A 23,769-nucleotide genomic window follows, 5' to 3' on the forward strand; every position below is an offset into this window, starting at 1 on the left:
CCACTATATAATCTATTTAATTAACTTAAGAGTAAGTTAGTAGTATTATAGGTTGTAAGAATAGTGGTAAGGATAGTAGTAAAAGTTAAGATGCTACTACAGATAACTTACCTAGTATTAGCGGTAGTATTTAATAGGCTTTTAGGGGTCTTGGGGCTTTAGCCTTTTAAAAGGATTTTACTAAGGGGTCCTTTAGTATATTCCAAATTTAACTTAAAATCTACTAGTTATACTATAGTTTAAATTAAGACTTAATTATAGTGTTGCAGTTATAAAAGTTATATTTTAACACTTTAATTTTCGTAAGGGAGATGTAAATAAGTTAAATTTATATAATATTCTAACCTAAATAGGTAAAATCTAAGCCTATTTAAACTAGGGGTGTATATATATTATTTAGGGGGTATATAATTATTATTAACCTATCTAGTTAACAATAATTATACACCCCCTAAATAATACGCGTATACCCCCTAACTAATATATATACACCCCCGTCTAAATAGGCTTAAATTTTACCTATTTAGGTTAAAACATTACGTAAATTTAACTTATTTATATCTGCATTAGCGCGCGTTAGCGCGTAATTAACGCGCGCCTATACCTAAAACATTACCTTACATTTACCCTACCTTTCCCTATACTAACTATAGCTCTTAACCCACCCCTATTAAAGCTATATAACTCTATAGGGCTTACCCTTAATAATATCTACGAGTTCGTCAAAGGGTAAGGCTATATAGTATTAGTTTTCCGTTTAAAAACTAATAAGTAAGTACTACTAGCTATACACAAGATATGGCTTTAGTATACTAAAGGAAATAACTATACTAAGACTGCTAGGAAGCGGCTAACTAGCTCTTGTATAACCAGCTACCCCTTTACCCTTACACTTACTTATATAGTAATTAGGTGGTAGGTAGAAGTATAAAATCCTACTTATAACTATTAGGCGTTTACTTATACTAGAGCTCTACCGCATTACTAATAGCGTACTAAGGAGATAAAGAAGATAATTACTAATATATTGGCTAGTAGTATTAACCTAAGCAAAATACTTATAAATCTACTTAAGAAGGACATTATAATTAGCATCTAAGATATCTATAACAAACGGTAAGTAAATAAAAAGAAGCTACTTAGTAGGCTTTCCTTTATATAAGCATTACTTAAGGCTCTTAACAAACATGGAGGCAACGACCCTAAATTAAAATACTACTTCGCGTATAAGGAAGACGATCGCGATCGCGTTAAATACTTATTCTTTACTTACCTAGAGTTTCTTAAGTATTTCTAGAAGAATCCTAACGTTTTATTAATTAATTGCACCTATAAAACAAATAAATTTAAAATACCTTTTTTACACGCTATAGGAATTAGCAATACTAGGCAGAACTTTAAGCTTACTTATTACTTTTTACTGGGTAAAATAGAAGCTAATTATAACTTCGCAATTTAATAGATCTATCTTCTCTACTACTAATAAAATATTACTTTAAAGGTTATAATTACTAATAAGGAATTAGCTCTTAAGAACGTATTATATATATACTTCCCTTTAGTACCTTAACTCCTCTACCTATAGTACGTCGCTAAGAACGTTCTTATGCATATATAGGATAACTAGGTAGTAAGGGCAGATTAATTAAATAAGGGAAATAAGAATATATAGAAGCACTATAATAACTTTATAAAGCGCTAGGTTAATTACTATAGCTAAAAGTCCTTAGAGAAGTTTACTATAGCCTAGTACTAGCTTATAGAGGACTACTATAATTAAGAGCGGCTTACTAACTACTTATATAATAAGTAGTGGCTATATAGGAGGGCGTTTATAACTTACTATACTAATATTTAGATATACTTCGGAAATTAGTAAATAAAAAGTCGCACTATATAAAGCATCCGCGTAAGTTAATACGCCTTTAGAATACTATAACGCCTTAATATATCTTTAAGCCCCTTTTAGAGCCTTAAGATCTATATATTCAAAAGCGCCTCCACTATTTATATTACTAAAATTTATTATAGTTAAAGCTTACTATAGTTACGCTAATAGGCGCAGATAAAGCCACTAGTTCTTTATTTCTTAGTTAACTAAAATTACTTCTTTTAGTATTATATCGCAACTTAAGGGCGCCTATACTAGATTAAAAGCCTTCCTTTAGGTATTTACTGGCGACTTATTTAACGTAGTTAGGAATATTAAAAACCTTATTAAGAATAAGATAAATAACTATATAATAACCCTAGTAAAGTACCAAGACTACCCACTGTATAATATTCGTAAGCTAGAGTTTAATAATATCCTATATAAAGTAACGCCTTAGTACCTCTACTACTTTAAGGCCTAACTAAAGCTTATAAAGTCTCCTAACTACTAGCCAATCTACAGCGGCGCCTAGACCGCAGTATACGGCCTCCTATACTACTATATACTTTACTAGCAGCTATACTAAAGCGCTACCTCTGTACTTAAGATTTAGCTTACTAAAATTAATAAATACTAGTAGTTTAATCGCCCTTAATTAAATCCTCCTCCTAGCCTACCTATTAATCTTCTACTCCGTATTTAAGAGCCTATAATTATTAAGCGCCGCTATAGCTGCCTAGCTAGCTCTATAAATACAAATCGTATTAATACCTTAACTCGTTATAAGCTATTAGCATTTAAATAAAATACTAGATATACTAGGCGCGGGCGTAAATATAGGCGTAGGCGTGCCTATAAAGGTAGTTTATAGGCGTTAAGCAAAGGTAGCAGTACCTAAGTTAGCTTACGTAGTGCCTTATAGGCCACTATATAATCTAATTAATTAACTTAAAAGTAAGTTAGTAGTATTATAGGTCGTAAAAATAGTAGTAAGGATAGTAGTAAAAGTTAAGATACTACTACAGATAACTTACCTAGTATTAGCGGTAGTATTTAACAGGCTTTTAGGGGTCTTAGGGCTTTAGCCTTTTAGGAGGATTTTACTAAAGGGTCCTTTAGTGCATTTTAAATTTAACTTAAAGTCTACTAGTTGTACTATAGTTCAAATTAAGACTTAATTATGGTGTTACAGTTATAAAAGTTACATTTTAACACTTTAATTTTCGTAAGGGAGATGCAAACAAGTTAAATTCATATAATATTCTAACCTAAATAGGTAAAATCTAAGCCTATTTAGACCGGGGGTATATAATTATTATTAACCTATCTAGTTAATAATAATTATACACCCCCCAAATAATATGCGTATACCCCCTAACTTATATATATACACCCCTATCTAAACAGGCTTAGATTCTACCTATTTAGGTTAAAACATTACGTAAATTTAACTTATTTATATCTGCATTAGCGCGCATTAGCGCGCAATTAACGCACGCCTATACCTAAAACATTACCTCGTATTTACCCTACCTTTCCCTACACTAACTATAGCTCTTAACCTACCCCTATTAAAGCTATACAACTCTATAGGGCTTACCCTTAATAATATCCATAAGTTCGTTAAAGGGTAAGGCTATATAGTATTAGTTTTCTGTTTAAAAACTAATAAGTAAGTACTACCGGCTATGCGCAAGATATGGCTTTAGTATACTAAAGAAAATAACTATACTAAAACTACTAAGAAGCGGCTAACTAGCTCTCGTATAACTAGCTACCCTTTTACCCTTATACTTACTTATATAGTAATTAGGTAGTAAGTAGAAGTATAAAATCCTACTTATAACCACTAAGCATTTACCTATACTAGAGCTCTACCGCATTACTAATAGCGTACTAAGGAGATAAAAAAGACAATTACTAATATATCGGCTAGTAGTATTAACCTAAGCAAAATACTTATAAATCTACTTAAGAAGGACATTATAATTAGCATTTAAGATATCTATAATAAACGGCAAGTAAATAAGAAGAAGCTATTTAGTAGGCTTTTCTTTATATAAGTATTTGTATAATTACAGCACCTGTTATACTAAACGCGTGCTTACGCGTTCGGTACACCAAGTACGCGTTTACGCGTTCAGTGCACTAACCACTCGCTTACGCGTCTGGTGCACTTATAAAGCACTAACTAATTAGGGGGGAGGTGTATCAGTATATAGACCACATAGTCTGCTTTATATAATCGACAGTTACTATCTAAATAAGCATACAATACTACATGTATTTCGTGCCCGTGGATACAACTCACTCGTGCTATTAAGTTAGTACGAATACTAATTAGTAAGCGCGCACAGATCAGCAATTACTTAATACCTCCCCCTAAGCGATATACACGACAGCAACCACCCGTTTAGACTCCTGGTACGACCTACTAAAAGGTTAGAAGTTAGGGATTATGGACTTATCTCTAACCCTATATACTTATTTAAGTCTTAATACAGTTTACTAGAAGTTATAAACACAAATACAGACCTATACGGAACCCCTATCCTTAACCCCCTTAAACCTTAAACCTCTTCGGACCTTTTACGGAAACCTCTTACCCTTCTATAAACTATTATGGACCCGTTAATTAATTTTACGGACCGTTATAAGACCTCCCCCACCCGTTATAAGCTGCTACCACCCACTACGCACTATACTACACTATAGTATAGCAGACATTAGTAAGCAAGTTAGCAAAGGTTAAAAGAAGTAAAGATAAGGAGTTAATGTTACGTCTATAAATAATATCAATAACTATATTAGTTTTAAAATCCTTAAATATAAACACTTTAAGCTTATAAATAATGACCTATAGGAGTAATACCAGGAAGACTTTGCGGACTTTATGGAAGCTATTCTTAAGGCCTATAACCCTATTACTATCCGTAAACTATAAACCCTTTTACGTAACTAAGGTATATAGGTTAAAAAAATAAATAAGTTACTATTATACAGTCCTTATATAATATAATACATAAAAAGGACTAAATAGAATAGACTAAAGAGGAAATCCTAGACTAGTTCTAAGAAACTAAGAAACTCTTTACTTCTTTTAAACTTAATATAATCGCTAGCCTTATACCTAACCTACTTAACCAAATTTATCTTATAAACCTAAGCAGCTTTAGACTTAACCTTATTGGCTAAAATATACCCTACTCTTAAGTTATAAATTATAATACCCCTATAAACCAAAATACGGACTAAATTACCCCTACTATTTAAGTCATAAATCTATAAGCTATATATCTATAAGCTATATATCTATAAGCTATAAATCTATAAGCTATATATCTATAAGCTATAAATCTATAAGTTACAGATCCGTAACCTACCTAAGTAAAGACCTATAGTAAGGAGCTAGCTAACCTAGCCAAGCTCTATATTAACGAATCTAAGTATAGCGGTAAAAATAATAATTTTAACTTTAAACTAACTATCTTTATGGACCTCTGCTAGAAGGCTAATATTCCTAAATAAGAGTTTAGCTAAGCCTACTCTACTATACTACGCGGCCTAGTACTTAACCACTACTACACCAACCTTAAGAGTAACCCCCTTAGTGTCCCCTTTAATAAGCTATATAAAGCTACTTATAACTACTTTAAAGGACCGGAATATAGGCATAATATCCTTACCTAATAGAATGCGACTAAGCTACGGACTGTAATTAACAAGAATACCGAAAAATCGACTATAAAGTGTCTGCAAATCCTTATTAAAGACCTCTAGCATCTATAGCACGGCCTTAACGCCAAGCTTTGAACAGATGACTTCCTATATAATAAACTTATTACGGCTTACTAGGAAGTAGAGCCCTATAAGTACACCTATTATAAGCCTATAGACACCTTAGCTGGCCTTATTAATGACCTATACTCCTCTATTATAATGTATGAAGTCTTAAACCCACCGGGCAGCACTTAAGCCTTCGCTATAGATATTTAATATCCGCAAATAAACTTAGACGTCCACTTTACAAACCGCTGTTACCACTAACAGCACCTATACCGACCAAGTCCTACCCATAACCCCTATAGCAACTCCTATATAAAAGCATACCCCCGCAAATAAATAAGCCAGAAATGCTTTGTGTGTGGTAAGGAAGGATGTTAGTCTATAAGGTATACCTAGGAAAAACGCGACAGGTCTAAGAAGAGATTTAATAAATAGATTAGCCAGTTTATCTTAGAATATAAAGGAAAGGAAAAAGAGGAGCCCCCTAATAAGTTAATAGAAGCCCTTATAATTAACTTTAACCTAAATAACTAGGAATAAGAGACCCCAGAGACGTTTCTAACTACTTTTAGACCTTTTACGGATAGTTAAGCCTTTAATATTACGACTATATTAGCTAACCGTTCCTTTATACACTTAGTTACGCCCAAAAACTATTCTATAAGTACCCCTGTTATAGACGTTATAGATTATAAGCAGGACCTATTTGCATATATCACTATAGAACGCTATACCCCTAAGGAATTCTATAGTGTTATAATCGATATAGGCGCTTCTAAGAAGTCTACTGCAGGCTACGGACAATACCTTATATATAGGACTACCGTAAATAATAATACAGACATTAATATTACGCAAACTAGGGCCGTAAACGTCTAATTCGGCATTAGCTTAACTGTATTAATTAAATTAGTTACAGTTAAGACCCCAATTAGCCTAGTTAACTTCTATATAGTAAAAGCAGACACCCCTTTCTTACTTTGCCTTGCGGATATAGATAGGTTATAGGTTTACTATAACAATATTACGGATACCTTAATCGGCCCTATAACTGCCCTAGAAAGCAAGTATATTACTCTGCCAATTACATAACAATTTAGACACCCGTTCCTTATATAGGGAGAGACTTTATAAACCTACATTTAGGAATCTTTTAACTATAACCTGTACTACCTTACTAGTACGGAGATCCACCGTCTATACCGCTATTTCAGCTACCCGTTAGCCGAAAAGCTATATAGAGTCCTTAAACGCTCTAGATATGATAACGTTAATAGAAAGGCAGTTAATTACCTAACTAAATACTACTCCTTTTGCCAGAAATACGGACGTTCCCTAGGCCGATTTAAGTTTACCCTTTATAAGGACCTTAACTTTAACTACTTAGTATACGTAGACATTATATATATTAACGGCAGCCTAGTATTATATATAATTAATAAGGCAACCTACTACTAAGCCGCCCGTTAGTTGCAAAATATATCTATAAAGTATACTTGGGATATTTTACGGACCTACTGGATTAATACATATATTAGACCTCCTGAGTATATCACCTATAACGCCGGTAGGAACTTTATTAGTAAGGAATTTTAGCAGTATACTATAGCCATGGCTATATTAACAAAAGCTATTCTAGTTAAGGCGTATTAGTCCGTTAGGCTTATTAAACGAGCTTATCTAGCTCTATAAAGAGCTTATTAGATTATTACGGATAAGTATAAGGACATCTAAAAGGAACTAGCTTTATAGATGGCTATAAAAGCCGTTAATAACACCACTAGCCCTAACGGACTAGTACCTACCCTTTTGGTTTATAGAGCCTACCTAAGGATAAGCAACCTAGGCCCCCCTACTTTATCTATTATAGAACGAGTAGCTATAATACGGAAGGTAATAGCTAAAATAGTTAAATTACGGGCTAAATAAACTATTAATAACGCCTTATACTACCGTAACGGACCTAATATAACCTTAGTATATAACCTCCCGCTTAACTCTAAAGTCCTTATATAGCGTAAAAGCGGTAGTTAGAATAGACCTTACTGTCTACTAGCCGTAGAAAACGAGATATACTATATATAGCTTCCTAGCGGACTAACTAGCTTTAGAAGCACGTCTATAAAACCCTACTTTTGGCCTGAAAACACCTATGACGTTAAGCCAGACAAACTAGAAGCAACTGCTAAACTAGATAAACTAGAAACTACTACTAAATTAAATAAACTAGAGGCACCCTTACCTACCCTAGAGGTCCCCTAGAAACCTACTAAATCTACTAAACCTACCGTAAAGCGTGGCCAAGGACACCCCTATAAGAATTCCGTAACGGAGAACTACTTAACCTCTATAGGCACATCTATAAAGCAATCTCCGCCTACAGATATATTAGTTCTAGTATAGGAAACCCCTTTTACGGACTTACGGCGTAAAGAGATTAACGAACTACTTAAAAAGGGTGTCTTTATAATTATAACGGAGAGAGACGTTCCGTAAGGCGTCTATATATTTAACTTACGCTTTATTAATAAGATTAAGTACCCTAGTACTAATAAAGCCTTTAAGAAATTAAGGCTTATTATATAAGCTTATAACAACTAGGGAAAGGACCTAGTTCTTACGCAATCGCCTATAATTTAATGGGTTAGTTAACGGATTATACTCGCACTTATACCTAGACTATAGCAAACTAAATCCGTAGCCCTTTACTTATAAAATATCTCATAAGCCTATATGCAGTCTAATACCTACCTAAGTAAGGATATCTTTATACGACCACCCTATAAGCTTAACCTATAACTAGGAATAATTTTATAGGTTATAAAACCTCTTTACAAAGTACTAAAAGCCGGAAACTATTAGTTTAAGATATACTACTAGCACTACGTTAGTAAACTTAAAATAGAATAGTTAACCTATAACCCCTACCTCCTATATAGCCCATTAAACGGCCTTAGTATTATTAGACTCTAAATAAACAATACCCTCTTTTTAGCAGACCGGATATTTGCGGATGCTAAAGAGACTAAACTATAAAAAGCTAAGTTCCTAGTAAAGCCATAAGAGTAGTTAACTAAGTAGACTCCAATTAAGTTTAACGGAGGCTTAATTATATAAAAGGGTAACTTAATCTAGCTAACCTAGGAACGCTAGGCTTAAAACCTAAAGCTTATTATAGCAAAGCCTATAGACCTTACTAGTTCCCGTAAAAAGACCCGTAAAACCGTAAATATAAAGGACTAATACGCTATATAGCGTGTAAGAGGCGCCTATATTGCTATAGTCTGCTAACCCAAATCTGCCTATAACTTATCCTTTACGGCCTAAGCAGTAGATCCATAAAAAGAAAATATTAAGTAGCTTAATAAGCGTATTTAGTGGCAAATTAACAATATAGTAAGGGGACTTACTTTTATACCACTAGACCTAAGTTTCCTTAGCTTACTAGCATTTACGGACGCCTCCTTTGCTAATAATAAAGACCTATTATTATAAATTGGCTTTATAATTGTACTTATAAACTATAATTAGGACGCAAATATACTATACTAGTCTTTAATTAAGTGTAAATGAGTAATCTGTAGTATACTAGCTTTTAAACTATATACACTAGCTTATGGATTTAATATAGCAGCCGCAATTAAATTAACGGTCTAGAAGATTCTATAACTAGAGTAGTTACCCCTGGTTTTATATACTGATTTAAAGTCCCTTTACAACTGCCTAGTTAAACTAGGTATAATATAAGAGAAGAGGCTTATAGTCGACCTAATGTGCTTACATTAGGCCTATAAATGATATAAGATTACGGAGGTTAAATAAATTAGCAGCGGAGATAACTTAATAGACGCCATAACTAAGGCAAAGCTATATTAAGCCCTTAAAACCCTAATTAATACGAATAAGCTTAACCTAAAAGTTATAAAATAGGTAGAATGGGACTAACAAAGTACCTATGGTACGCCTACGGCCCGTTAGAAGGCTGTACGGCTTATTATATAGCCTATTCTACGGACCGTAAGCTATTAGGTAGAAAAACGGTGGAAAGCTATAATAAAACTTAGTGGACTTACATAACCTGCCGAATTCTGCTATATTCTACTATAGTGGTTAAATTAACTAATTACAATTTTCTATGCTGGGTATAGAAAATCGCCATTAGCTTACTTAGCATTAGCGCCTTAGCGGCCCTTAAAATCTAACTTATAGCTCGTCTACTACCCGTTAAAAGGCTGTACGGTTTATTTTACGGACCGTAAGTAGGACTTACGGCTAGCTTAAGGTACCGTTTAGAAGGCAACCTAGACGGCACCTTAGGGGAGATTTCCTATATATTTTCCTTTATATTCTATAGTTTTATTAAAGCAATTACGGAGGCTGTATATAGGTGGTTTCATTTTTTAAGTACTGCTAGTGTATAATTATAGCACCTGTTATACTAAACGCGTGCTTACGCGTTCGGTACACCAGGTACGCGTTTACGCGTTTAGTGCACCAACCACTCGCTTACGCGTCTGGNGCACTTATAAAGCACTAACTAATTAGGGGGGAGGTGTATTAGTATATAGACCACGTAGTCTGCTTTATATAATCGACAGTCACCATCCAAATAAGTATACGATACTATATGTATTTCGTGCCCGTGGATATGACTTACTCGTGCTATTAAGTTAGTACGAATAGTATTACTTAAGGCTCTTAATAAACACGGAGGCAATAACCCTAAATTAAAATACTACTTCGCGCATAAGGAAGACAATTATAATTGCGTTAAATACTTATTCTTTACTTACCTAGAGTCTCTTAAGTATTTCTAAAAGAATCCTAATATTTTATTAATTAATTACACCTATAAAACAAATAAATTTAAGATACCTTTTCTATACGCTATAAGAGTTAGTAATACTAGGCAGAACTTTAAGCTTATTTATTACTTTCTACTAGGTAAAATAGAAGCCGATTATAACTTTACAATTTAATAAATCTATCTTCTCTACTGCTAATATAATATTACTCTAAAGGTTATAATTACTAATAAGGAATTAGCTTTTAAAAACGCATTACGTATATACTTCCCTTTAGTACCTTAACTCCTTTACCTATAGCACGTTGCTAAGAATATTCTTACGTATATATAGGATAACTAGGTAGTAAGGGTAGATTAATTAAATAAGGGAAATAAGAACGCGTAGGAGTACTATAATAACTTTATAAAGCGCTAGGTTAATTACTATAGCTAAAAGTCCTTAAAGAAGTTTACTATAGCCTAGCACTAGCTTATAGAGGACTATTATAATTAAGAGCGGCTTACTAACTACTTATATAACAAGTAGTAGCTATATAAGAGGGCGTTTATAACTTACTATACTAATATTTAAATTCACTTTGGAAATTAATAAGTAAAAATTTGTACTATATAAAGCATCCGCGTAAGTTAATACGCCTTTAGAACACTATAACGCCTTAAGATATCTTTAAGCCCCTTTTAGAGCCTCAAGATCTATATATTTAAAAGCGCCTCCGCTATTTATATTACTAAAATTTATTATAGTTAAAGCTTACCGTAGTTGCGCTAATAGGCGTAAATAAAGCCACTAGTTCTTTATTTTTTAGCTAACTAAAATTACTTCTCCTAGTATTATATCGCGATTTAAGGGTACCTATACTAAATTAAAAGCCTTCCTTTAAGTATTTACCGGCGACTTATTTAATATAGTTAGGAATATTAAAAACCTTATTAAGAATAAGATAAATAACTATATAATAACCCTAGTAAAGCACTAAAACTACTTACCGCATAACATTCGCGAGCTGGAGTTTAACAATATCCTATATAAAGTAATGCCTTAGTGCCTCTACTACCTTAAGGCCTAACTAAAGCTTATAAAGTCTCCTAACTACTAGCCAATCTATAGTGGCGCCTAGACCGCAGTATATAGCCTCCTATACTACTATATACTTTACTAGCAGCTATACTAAAGCGCTACCTCCGTACTTAAGATTTAGCTTACTAAAATTAATAAACACTAGTAGTTTAATCGCCCTTAATTAAATCCTCCTTTTAGCCCACCTATTAATCCTCTACTCTATATTTAAGAGCCTATAATTATTAAGCGCCGCTATAACTACCTAGCTAGCTCTATAAATATAAATTATATTAATACCTTAACTCGTTATAAGCTATTAACATTTAAACAAAATACTAGATATACTAGGCGCGAGCGTAAATATAGGCGCGGGCGTGCCTATAGAGGTAGTTCGCAGGCGTTAAGCAAAGGTAGTAGTACCTAAGTTAGCTTACGTGGTGCCTTATAGGCCACTATATAATCTAATTAATTAACTTAAGAGTAAGTTAGTAGTATTATAGGTTATAAAAATAGTGGTAAGGATAGTAGTAAAAGTTAAGATACTACTATAGATAACTTGCCTAGTATTAGCGGTAGTATTTAATAGGCTTTTAGGGGTCTTGGGGCTTTAGCCTTTTAGAAGGATTTTATTAAGGGGTCCTTTAGTACATTTTAAATTTAACTTAAAGTCTACTAGTTATACTATAGTTTAAATTAAGACTTAATTATAGTGTTACAGTTATAAAAGTTATATTTTAATACTTTAATTTTTGTAAAGGAGATATAAATAAGTTAAATTTACGTAATGTTTTGACCTAAATAGGTAAAATCTAAGCCTATTTAGACCAGGGGTATATATATTAGTTAGAGGGTGTACGCGTATTATTTAGGGGGTATATAATTATTATTAACCTATCTAGTTAATAATAATTATACACCCCCTAAATAATACGCGTATACCCCCTAACTAATATATATACACCCCCGTCTAAATAGGCTTAAATTTTACCTATTTAGGTTAGAATATTACGTAAATTTAACTTATTTATATCTGCATTAGCGCGCGTTAGCGTGTAATTAACGCGCGCCTATACCTAAAACATTACCTTATATTTGCCCTACCTTTTTCTATACTAACCATAGCTTTTAACCCACCCCTATTAAAGCTATACAACTCTATAGGGCTTGCCCTTAATAATATCTATAAGTTTATTAAAGGGCAAGGCTATACAGTATTAGTTTTCCATTTAAAAACTAATAAATAAGTATTACTAGCTATACGTAAGATATGGCTTTGGTATACTAAAGGAAATAACTATACTAAGACTACTAGAAAGCGGCTAACTAGCTCTTATATAACTAGCTACCCCTTTACCCTTACACTTACTTATATAGTAATTAGGTAGTAGATAAAAGTATAAGATCCTACTTATAACTACTAGGCGTTTACCTATACTAGAGCTCTATCGCATTACTAACAGCGTACTAAGGAGATAAAGAAGATAATTACTAATATATTGGCTAGTAGTATTAACCTAAGCAAAATACTTATAAATCTACTTAAGAAGGACATTATAATTAGCATCTAAGATATCTATAACAAACGGTAAGCAAACAAGAAGAAGCTACTTAGTGGGCTTTCCTCTATATAAGTATTACTTAAGGCTCTTAATAAACACGAAGGCAATAACCCTAAATTAAAATACTACTTCGCGTATAAGGAAGACGATTGTAATCGCATTAAATACTTATTCTTTACTTACCTAAAGTCTTTTAAGTATTTCTAAAAGAATCCTAATATTTTATTAATTAATTATACCTATAAAATAAACAAATTTAAGATGCCTTTTCTACACGCCGTAGGAGTTAGCAATACTAGGCAGAACTTTAAGCTTACTTATTACTTTTTACCGGGTAAAACAGAAGCCGATTATAACTTCGCAATTTAATAAATCTATCTTCTTTACTACCAATATAATATTACTCTAAAGGTTATAATTACTAATAAGGAATTAGCTCTTAAGAACGCATTATATATATACTTCCCTTTAGTACCTTAACTTCTCTACTTATAGTACGTCGCCAAAAACGTTCTTATGCATATATAGAATAACTAAGTAGTAAGGGTAGATTAATTAAATAAGGGAAACAAGAACGCGTAGGAGCACTATAATAACTTTATAAAGCGCTAGGTTAATTACTATAGCTAAAAATCCTTAGAGAAGTTTACTATAGCCTAGCACTAGCTTATAAAGGACTACTATAATTAAGAGCGGCTTACTAACTACTTACGTAACGAGTAGTAGCCATATAAGAGGGCGTTTATAACTTACTATACTAATATTTAGATATACTTTGGAAATTAGTAAATAAAAAGTTGTACTATATAAAGCATCCGCGCAAGTTAATACACCTTTAGAATACTATAACGCCTTAAGATATCTTTAAGCCCCTTTTAGAGCCTCAAGATCTATATATTTAAAAGCGCCTTCGCTATTTATATTACTAAAATTTATTATAGTTAAAGCTTACCATAGTTACGCTAATAGGCGTAAATAAAGCCACTAGTTTTTTATTTATTAGCTAACTAAAATTACTTCTCCTAGTATTATATTACGACTTAAGGGCGCCTATACTAGATTAAAAGCCTTCCTTTAAGTATTTACCGGCGACTTATTTAACGTAGTTAAGAATATTAAAAACCTTATTAAAAACGAGATAAATAACTATATAATAACCCTAGTAAAGCACCGAGACTACCTACTATATAATATTCACAAGCCGGAGTTTAACGATATCCTATATAAAGTAATACCTTAGTACCTCTGCTACCTTAAGGCCTAACTAAAGCTTATAAAGTTTCCTAACTACTAGCCAATTTATAACGGCGCTTAGACCACAGTATACGGCCTCCTATACTACTATATACTCTACTAGCAGCTGCACTAAAGCGCTACCTCCGTACTTAAGATTTAGCTTACTAAAATTAATAAACACTAGTAGTTTAATTGCCCTTAATTAAATCCTCCTTTTAGCCTACCTATTAATCCTCTACTCTATATTTAAGAGCCTATAATTATTAAGCGCTGCTATAGCTACCTAGCTAGCTCTATAAATATAAATCGCATTAATACCTTAACTTTTTATAAGCTATTAGCATTTAAATAAAATACTAAATACACTAGGCGCGGGTATAAATATAGGCGTAGGCGTGCCCGTAGAGGCAGTTTGCAGGTATTAAGCAGAGATAGTAGCACCTAAGTTAGCTTACGCAGTGCCTTATAGGCAACTACGCAATCTAATTAATTAACTTAGGAGTAAGTTAATAGTATTATAGGTTATAAGAATAGTAGTAAGGATAGTAGTAAAAGTTAAAATACTATTACAGATAACTTACCTAGTATTAGCAGTAATATTTAATAGGCTTATAGGGGTCTTAGGGCTTTAGCCTTTTAGGAGGATTTTACTTAGGGGTCCTTTAGTACATTTTAAATTTAACTTAAAGTTTACTAGTTATACTATAGTTTAAATTAAAACTTAATTATAGTATTGCAGTTACAAAAGTTATATTTTAACACTTTAATTTTCGTAAGGGAGATGTAAATAAGTTAAATTTATATAATATTCTAACCTAAATAGGTATAATCTAAGCCTATTTAAACCAGGGGTGTATATATATTAGTTAGGGGGTATACGCGTATTATTTAGGGGGTATATAATTATTATTAACCTATTTAGTTAACAATAATTATACACCCCCTAAATAATACGCGTATACCCCCTAACTAATATATATACACCCCTGGTTTAAATAGGCTTAGATTATACCTATTTAGGTTAGAATATTATATAAATTTAACTTATTTGCATCTGCATTAGCGTGCATTAGTATATAATTAACGCGCGCCTATACCTAAAACATTACCTTGTATTTACCCTACCTTTCCCTATACTAACTATAGCTCTTAACCCACCCCTATTAAAGCTATATAACTCTATAGGGCTTACCCTTAATAATATCTACGAGTTCGTTAAAGGGTAAGGCTATATAGTATTAGTTTTCCGTTTAAAAACTAATAAGTAAGTACTACTAGCTATACGTAAAATATAGCTTTAGTATACTAAAGGAAATAACTATACTAAGACTGCTAGGAAGCGGCTAACTAGCTCTCGTATAACCAGCTACCTCTTTACCCTTATACTTACTTATATAGTAATTAGGTAGTAGGTAGAAGTATAGAATCCTACTTATAACTACTAGACGTTTACCTATACTAGAGCTTTACCGTATTACTAATAACGTACTAAGGAGATAAAGAAGATAATTGCTAATATATTGGCTAGTAGTCTTAACCTAAGCAAAATACTTATAAATCTACTTAAGAAGGACATTATAATTAGCATCTAAAATATTTATAATAAACGGCAAGCAAATAAAAAGAAGCTGCTTAGTAAGCTTTCCTCTATATAAGCATTACTTAAGGCTTTTAATAAATACGGAGGTGATGACCCTAAATTAAAATACTACTTTGCGTATAAGGAAGACGATCGCGATCGCGTTAAATACTTATTTTTTACTTACCTAAAGTCTCTTAAGTATTTCTAAAAGAATCCTAACGTTCTATTAATTAATTGCACCTATAAAATAAATAAATTTAAGATGCCTTTTCTACATGCCGTAGGAGTTAGTAATACTAGGTAAAACTTTAAGCTTACTTATTACTTTCTACTAGATAAAATAGAAGCCGATTATAACTTTATAATTTAATAGATCTATCTTCTTTACTACCAATATAATATTACTCTAAAGGTTATAATTACTAATAAGAAATTAGCTCTTAAGAACGCATTACGTATATACTTCCCTTTAATACCTTAACTCCTCTACCTATAGCACGTTACTAAGAACGTTTTTATATATATATAGGATAACTAGGTAGTAAGGGCAAATTAATTAAATAAGGGAAATAAGAATATATAAAAGTACTATAATAACTTTATAAAGCGCTAGGTTAATTACTATAGCTAAAAGTCCTTAGAAAAGTTTACTATAGCCTAGTACTAGCTTATAGAGGACTACTATAATTAAGAGCGGCTTACTAACTACTTACGTAATAAGTAGTGGCTATATAGGAGGGCGTTTATAACTTACTATACTAATATTTAGATACACTTCGGAAATTAGTAAATAAAAAGTCGCACTATATAAAGTATCCGCGTAAGTTAATACGCCTTTAGAACACTATAACGCCTTAAAATATCTTTAAGCCCCTTTTAAAGCCTTAAGATCTATACATTTAAAAGCGCCTCCACTATTTATATTACTAAAATTTATTATAGTTAAAGCTCACTATAGTTACGCTAATAGGCGCAGATAAAGCCACTAGTTCTTTATTTCTTAGCTAACTAAAATTACTTCTTTTAGTATTATATTACGACTTAAGGGCGCCTATACTAGATTAAAAGCCTTCCTTTAGGTATCTACCGGCAACTTATTTAACGTAGTTAGGAATATTAAAAACCTTATTAAGAATAAGATAAATAACTATATAATAACTCTAGTAAAGTACTAAAACCGCCTACTGCATAACGTTTGTAAGCTAAAGTTTAACAATATCCTATATAAAGTAACTCCTTAATACCTCCGCCACCTTAAGGCCTAACTAAAGCTTATAAAGTCTCCTAACTACTAGCCAATTTATAGCAGCGCCTAGACCACAGTATACGGCCTCCTATACTACTACACACTCTACTAGCAGCTGCACTAAAGCGCTACCTCCGTACTTAATATTTAGCTTACCAAAATTAATAAACACTAGTAGTTTAATCGCCCTTAATTAGATCCTCCTCTTAGCCCACCTATTAATCCTCTACTCCGTATTTAAGAGTCTATAATTATTAAGCGCCGCTATAGCCGCCTAGCTGGCTCTATAAATATAAATTATATTAATACCTTAACTCGTTATAAGCCATTAGCATTTAAATAAAATACTAGATATACTAGGCGTGGGTATAAATATAGGCGCGGGCGTACCTATAGAGGTAGTTCGCAGGCGTTAAGCAAAGGTAGTATTACCTAAATTAGCTTACGCGGTGCCTTATAGACCACTATATAATCTAATTAATTAACTTAAAAGCAAGTTAGTAGTATTATAGGTCGTAAGAATAGTAGTAAGGATAGTAGTAAAAGTTAAGATGCTACTACAGATAACTTGCCTAGTATTGGCGGTAGTATTTAACAGGCTTTTAGGGGTCTTGGGGCTTTAGCCTTTCAGGAGGATTTTACTAAGGGGTCCTTTAGTGCATTCCAAATTTAACTTAAAGTCTACTAGTTGTACTATAGTTCAAATTAAGACTTAATTATAGTGTTACAGTTACAAAAGTTACATTTTAACACTTTAATTTTTGTAAGGGAGATGCAAACAAGTCAAATTCACGTGATGTTCTAACCTAAACAGGCAGCATCTAAGCCTGTTTAGACCGGGGGTGTATGCATATTAGTTAGGGGGTGTACGCGTATCATTTGGGGGGTGTATGATTATTGTTGACCTATCTTTTTAGGCCGTCCTCCGTATGCTTCTTCAGCTCTATTTCGCTTAGCCTACTACTCTCTTTATGGCGACAACGTGGGATGGATATGCGCCCTTTCCATCGAGCTTGCCGCTGCACAAGAGATGCTGGACGAGGATGACGACCCCCCTCAATATAACTCTAATTGCGATCTCTACACGTTTGGTCGCATCGGTGACCACAACGTTGTCCTTACCTGCCTCCCAGCGGGGCGGATGGGCCCCCAGTCCGCCGCCACGATCGCAGCCCGAATGACATCCGAGTTCACGTCAATCCGCTTTGGCCTTATGGTCGGTATCGGCGGCGGAGTCCCCAGCGCCGGATCAGATATACGACTTGGGGACGTGGTTATCAGTCAACCCTTCCAGCAGCATGGAGGAGTGGTGCAGTACGACTTTGGGAAGACGGGAGCAGGCGGACACAAAACGCGGACGGGATGGCTTAATGCCCCGCCAACAGTGCTACTCAATGCGGTTTCGCAGCTACGAGCACTCCACTGCCGAGGCCAGGATAACCTTGCCACAAATCTATCCATCTTTAATCGGCTAGAAAACTTTAGCCGTAATACAGTAGGCCCCGATATATTATTTGAGGCGACATATAACCATATTAGGGGAGCAACATGCGAGCAATGCAGTAAAGAGAAGGAAGTAAAGCGGACTCCGCGAAAGGATCAAGAAGTGGTAGTCCATTACGGCACAATAGCATCAGGGAACCAGGTCGTAAAGGATGGCGTTACTAGGGACAGGATAAGCGCAGAACTAGGAGGAGTAATGTGCTTTGAGATGGAGGCGGCCGGACTGATGAATAATTTCCCTTGCCTTGTTGTCCGAGGTATTTGCGATTATGCGGACTCACATAAGAACAAGAAGTGGCAGCTATATGCGGCGGCAACAGCCGCTGCGTGCGCAAAAGAGATTCTATCTATTATTCCGGCGGCTAGAGACGAGGCAGGTCATGGTCAAAGTAAGGAGATTTACTATCAACGTTCTTGTTGCCTAGCTAACTAGAATCATTCTAAGATATAGGAAGCTATCAAACCCCTTTTAGTCTACTAGGTGTGCCTAAGGTAAAAGAGTTTGTAGATCGGCCATCCGATATAGCGGAACTTGAACAAGCCCTTCTCCCGCAGGGACAATACCGCCGCCAGAAAGTGTTTGTGCTCTATGGTCTTGGCGGAATGGGCAAGACGCAGCTTGCTGTCGAGTTCGCAAGGAGGCACTGCCAAAGGTTTAGCTCGGTGTTCTGGCTCGATGGCAGAACTGAAGACAGTCTCAAGCAGAGCATTGCGACGTGTGCAAGCAGGATTCCGGAAGGACAGATTGCAGCGAGCAGCAGAACGTACTCTGCTACAAGTAATGGCGATATTAATGCCGTGGTTAGGGATGTGATAAGGTGGCTATGCCTGCCAGATAATACGGACTGGCTAATCATCTTTGATAACGTTGACCGAGACAGCCAAGGGCGCGATGCCGACCCCGATGGATATAACGTCACCGGCTATTTTCCCGGAGCAGATCACGGATCGGTTTTGATAACAACTCGGTTAGCCAACTTGGAACAGCTCGGTGTATCGCGGAGGCTGGGTAAGCTTAGTAAGGACCAAACGCAGGCTATGTTCCAGCAACGGTATGGAGGCAGTTGTGGTAAGGCACCCCAGTTGTGATGTAATTGTATTGCGTGTGCACAACTCCGTGCTAACTGTTCGGGCGCAGACGCGGCCGAGAGAGAGGCGCTGTTGAAGCTCCTTGATGGCTTACCGCTGGCCATTGCACAGGCTGCCTCATATCTGCGACAGAGCGGAACCGGTGTTAGGAAATACATCGAGCTCTACGAGCAGCGATGGAAAGACCTTATGGAATCGCAAGATCGAGCCGGCACGCCGCTTCTCGATTACCCCGAACGTAGCGTATGGACGACATGGATAATTTCGTACCATGCGATCCGGGCTAAGAGTATTGCGGCAGCTAACCTGCTCCTGCTTTGGGCGTGTCTTGACAACAAAGACGTATGGTACGGTCTCCTTGCCGAAGCAGGCAAGAAATCCACAGACGTGGCTAATTCTCTGTCGGAGTGGCTCCCTGATATAGCAAGCAATGAGGTTAAGTTTTTTGGGGCGATTCAGCTTTTGCGCAGCTACTCTCTTGTTGAGGATGTGCAAGACCTAGAGAGCTATACCACTCACCCGGTGGTGCACCGATGGGCGTTTCATATGCAAGACGAGGAGCAGCAGGCGGTCTTTACGCGGCTAGCGGTGGTGGTAGTTGGGTGGGCAGTGCCGGACAGGTCAGAGAAGGAGCACGCGACCGTGCAACGTCGGCTCTTGCCTCATGCGCAGCGAGCAGTAGACGCCGAGGTTAGATGGAAACAAGCTGACGCAAGCAGAGCGGTCGGTAAGCAGGAGGAGGTGATGCTAGATGCAATTCACTGGCTTGGAAGGCTCTACACCGAGCAGGGCAAGCTGGACGAGGCGGAGAAGATGCACCAGCGAGCGCTAGAAGGAAAGGAGAAGGCATTTGGGCGAGAGCATACATCAACACTTAACACGGTCAACAACTTAGGCGTTCTCTACAGCGACCGGGGCAAACTGGGCGAGGCGGAGAAGATGTACCAGCGAGCGCTAGAAGGATATGAGAAGGCACTTGGGCGAGAGCATACATCGACACTCAGCACGGTCAACAACTTGGGCAGCCTCTACAAAAACCAGGGCAAGCTGGATGAGGCGGAGAAGATGTACCAGCGAGCGCTAGAGGGAAAGGAGAAGGCACTTGGGCAAGAGCATACATCGACACTCGATACGGTTAGCAACTTGGGCCTTCTCTATGCGTACCAGGGCAAGCTAGACGAGGCGGAGAAGATATACCAGCGAGCGCTAGAAGGAAAGGAGAAGGCATTTGGGGCGAGAGCATACATCAACACTTAACACGGTTAACAACTTGGGTAACCTCTACAGCGACCAGGGCATGCTGGACGAGGCGGAGAAAGATGTACCAGCGAGCGCTGGAAGGATACGAGAAGGCACTTGGGCGAGAGCCATACATCAACACTTAACACTTAACACGGTTAACAACTTGGGTAACCTCTACAGAAACCGGGGCAAGCTGGGCGAGGCGGAGAAGATGTACCAGCAAGCGCTAGAAGGATACGAGAAAGCGCTTAGTCCGGAAAACGCTGCATTTTACATACCAGCGCTTAACACAGTCTATAATCTAGGCATACTGTTTTCTAGCCGAGGCGACGTGGACAGAGCTAGAGCCATGTACTCGAGGGCTTTAGCGGGATATCGGAGAGTCGTTGGACATGATGACCCGAGGTGCCAGAAATTGCATGACTATCTTAGTGCTTCTCAAATCTCAGGAAAGACGGATGTCTTGGCGGACGCGGAGGCAGATGGGACGCACACACAATCGAAAGACATCTCAATCTAATGTACAAGTGATTACATCAAGCTCTAGACGACATAGGCTTCTCAAAAAGCTCGGCTTAAGGTAGGCCACGCCTGCCTCCGCGTCGATGGTTACGAATTCTCTATTCCAAAAGCTTCCCCTAAATAAAAACCACCCCTTGAATATGCTTCCACGTAGAATCTTAAGCGAATACAATGCAGTTATCCTTGTGCCCGCTCCCTCTTTTCCTAGGCATATTTCCCCCACCTCTCCAAGATCTCCAGGTCGCTGCTCGTAATGACGATTTTGAGCCTCAAATCATCACAATTATTTAGCATTTTTGCCCTCTGGTACAACTGGACTTGAGCACTTGTGTCCTTGTGTCATCTAGAGAAACGTTTCCTTAAGACTTCAGGAACAAGCCCAAAAATATCTTGTTAGAGAGAAGATCAAACGCGTCTATTATGTATTATATGCCCTACGCGCCTTTAGCGCAGCCACCATGTCCGAAATCCGTGCAGATAAATGCAGAAAGCGGGGGTATCATGTACGTGCTGGGTCGAAAGCCGTATCATCGGGGTATCTGCCTTCCAAGCCATCAAAGCCAAAGCAATCCGTAACGCCAACGCCCCCCAACGCCATCCTAACGCTAAAATCCCAAGAAAAAAAAATCCCTCGAGCCTAGCAGCAACGATTGAACACTCAAAGCAACCCCGTCCTCAACCTAGCCGCCGGAATAGTTATGTGTGAGAGAGAGAAAGAGAGAAAGAGCACCACCAGCCTCACAAACCCCCCTCCTCACCGCCCCCAAACCTCCTCCCCCTCCTCCGCCTCCTCGCCAACTGCGGGCTCCAAACCCCCGCAAACAAATCCTCGCACTCGTCCTCATCCTGCGAATCGAACTCGACCTCCTCCCCCTCCTTCCCCACCTGCTCTTCCACCTCCCCCACCCCACCCTCCCACTCCACCCCCCGACACACCCGCTTCGTCTCCAGGATGAACTTGCCGACTTTATACCGCTGGCCCTCCTCATCCGCCGCGACGTACTTCCACCCCAGCCCGCTCCCGCACAGCGCGCAGCTGATGTCGCTGACGGTGTGCGCGCCCGTGACCAGCTGCCGCGGCACGGGCTTGTGCGTGTGCGTGTTCGGCAGGTCGCCCCGCTTTGCCCTTTCGCCCTTCGTGGCGGGGGAGGCGCCGTTGGGTGGTGGCGGGGGTGGGGGTGCGACGAGGTAGGCGCGCCCGTGCCGCCCCGTGAAGCCTTTGCTGATGATTTGGGAGGTTGGGCAGAGGTCGGAGAGGCAGCGGGCGCAGCGGAGGTGGGAGGGCCGGGTCGCGAGGTAGTGGGTTGGGGTTTGCGGGGAGGAAGGGGGGGACGAGGCGGAGGTGCTGGTGCTGGTTGTGGAGGTTGAGGAGCGGCGGCGGAAGGGGAGGGGTGGGACGAGGTAGATGGGGAAGATGGAAGGGGGGGACGGGAGATTGGGGAGGGGCATTTTGTGGGTTGTGGTGGTGGTGTGGTGGTGGAAGCGTTGAGAGTGAAGAGCTGGCGGGGTTAGCTTGTGATGGTGGTGGTAGGCGCTGGGTGAGGGGCGGACCTTTTGGAATATCTATTCCTTTTTTTGGATGCAAGAGAATCGTGAAGGAATAGGCTCTATAGTGAGGCGTGGAAGGCAGAGCCTCTCCTCTTTATATGGGTGGAACAGTATTCGTAGATGTGACGTGGAATGACTCTTTTGTTCCGCTCGACCCCTCGACCCCTCCGGAAAGCCTAAGACGGTGTCGGCGATAAAGCGATAGAACGCCACAAAAGCCACGCGGAAGCAGGGGATCTCGTAGGGCTGCCGGTGCGAGGAAAAGAAAAGAAAGAACGGGCGAAGAAAGAGCAGATCTGTTTGAGGGTTTATTTACTGTGAGGTATCGTGAAATGCTTTGGGGAGACGGGAGACGGAAGAGCGGAAGGCTTTTATTAAAGTACTGGAGGAGTCGGCGGTGGGCTATTGGTGGTCCTCAGATGGAATTGTTAATTGGCGGTCGGTCTGATCATGCGGGTCGACTGATGGGGTCTGTATCACGAGGTGTCCGCCTTGTGTTGCCATCCAAGTCGCCAGACTTCTTTCCCCGTCTTCAATGTGGTCCAGACACCGTAAATCAGTGGAGGTTTCCCTCTCCCCCTGTTGATGATCGTCGGTTTAGCACTGCCGTGCATAACCCTCGCTGCATTGGTCAAAGACGCTAAGTTTGTCATTGAACCCGTTTTGCGGTATTGGCACTGAAAGGATCGACGGTGCATCATCTAGTCTCCTCAGAG

At 37.7% G+C, this 23,769-nt stretch overlaps 2 protein-coding genes across 2 annotated transcripts; one reads left to right on the top strand and one right to left on the bottom strand.

Moving 5' to 3' along the window:
- Positions 1 to 18,112: 18,112 nt before the first annotated feature.
- K441DRAFT_694898 (uncharacterized protein) lies at positions 18,113 to 21,503 on the top strand (the record flags this gene model as incomplete). Its single annotated transcript, XM_067652764.1, has 4 exons — positions 18,113 to 18,711; positions 19,098 to 19,721; positions 19,791 to 20,468; positions 21,433 to 21,503. Exons 1-4 carry the CDS (start codon positions 18,180 to 18,182, stop codon positions 21,501 to 21,503), a joined length of 1,905 nt encoding a protein of 634 aa, XP_067505865.1. The 5' UTR covers positions 18,113 to 18,179.
- A 724-nt stretch (positions 21,504 to 22,227) lies between these two features.
- K441DRAFT_44832 (yippee-domain-containing protein) lies at positions 22,228 to 23,195 on the bottom strand. Its single transcript, XM_067641682.1, has 2 exons — positions 23,057 to 23,195; positions 22,228 to 23,004 (listed from the first exon to the last, which is right to left on the bottom strand). The coding sequence occupies exon 2, from the start codon at positions 22,952 to 22,954 to the stop codon at positions 22,244 to 22,246; it is 711 nt and encodes a 236-aa protein (XP_067505866.1). The 5' UTR covers positions 22,955 to 23,004; positions 23,057 to 23,195; the 3' UTR covers positions 22,228 to 22,243.
- Positions 23,196 to 23,769: the final 574 nt, after the last annotated feature.

The sequence above is a fragment of the Cenococcum geophilum genome, assembly GCF_001692895.1.
Source record: "Cenococcum geophilum 1.58 unplaced genomic scaffold K441scaffold_13, whole genome shotgun sequence".
NCBI classification, from domain to species: Eukaryota; Fungi; Ascomycota; class Dothideomycetes; order Gloniales; family Gloniaceae; genus Cenococcum; species Cenococcum geophilum.

Coding starts and splice junctions, on each gene's coding strand:
- K441DRAFT_44832 (XM_067641682.1), bottom strand. CDS start 22,954: ATGCCCCTCCCCAATCTCCCGTCCCCCCCTTCCATCTTCCCCATCTAC.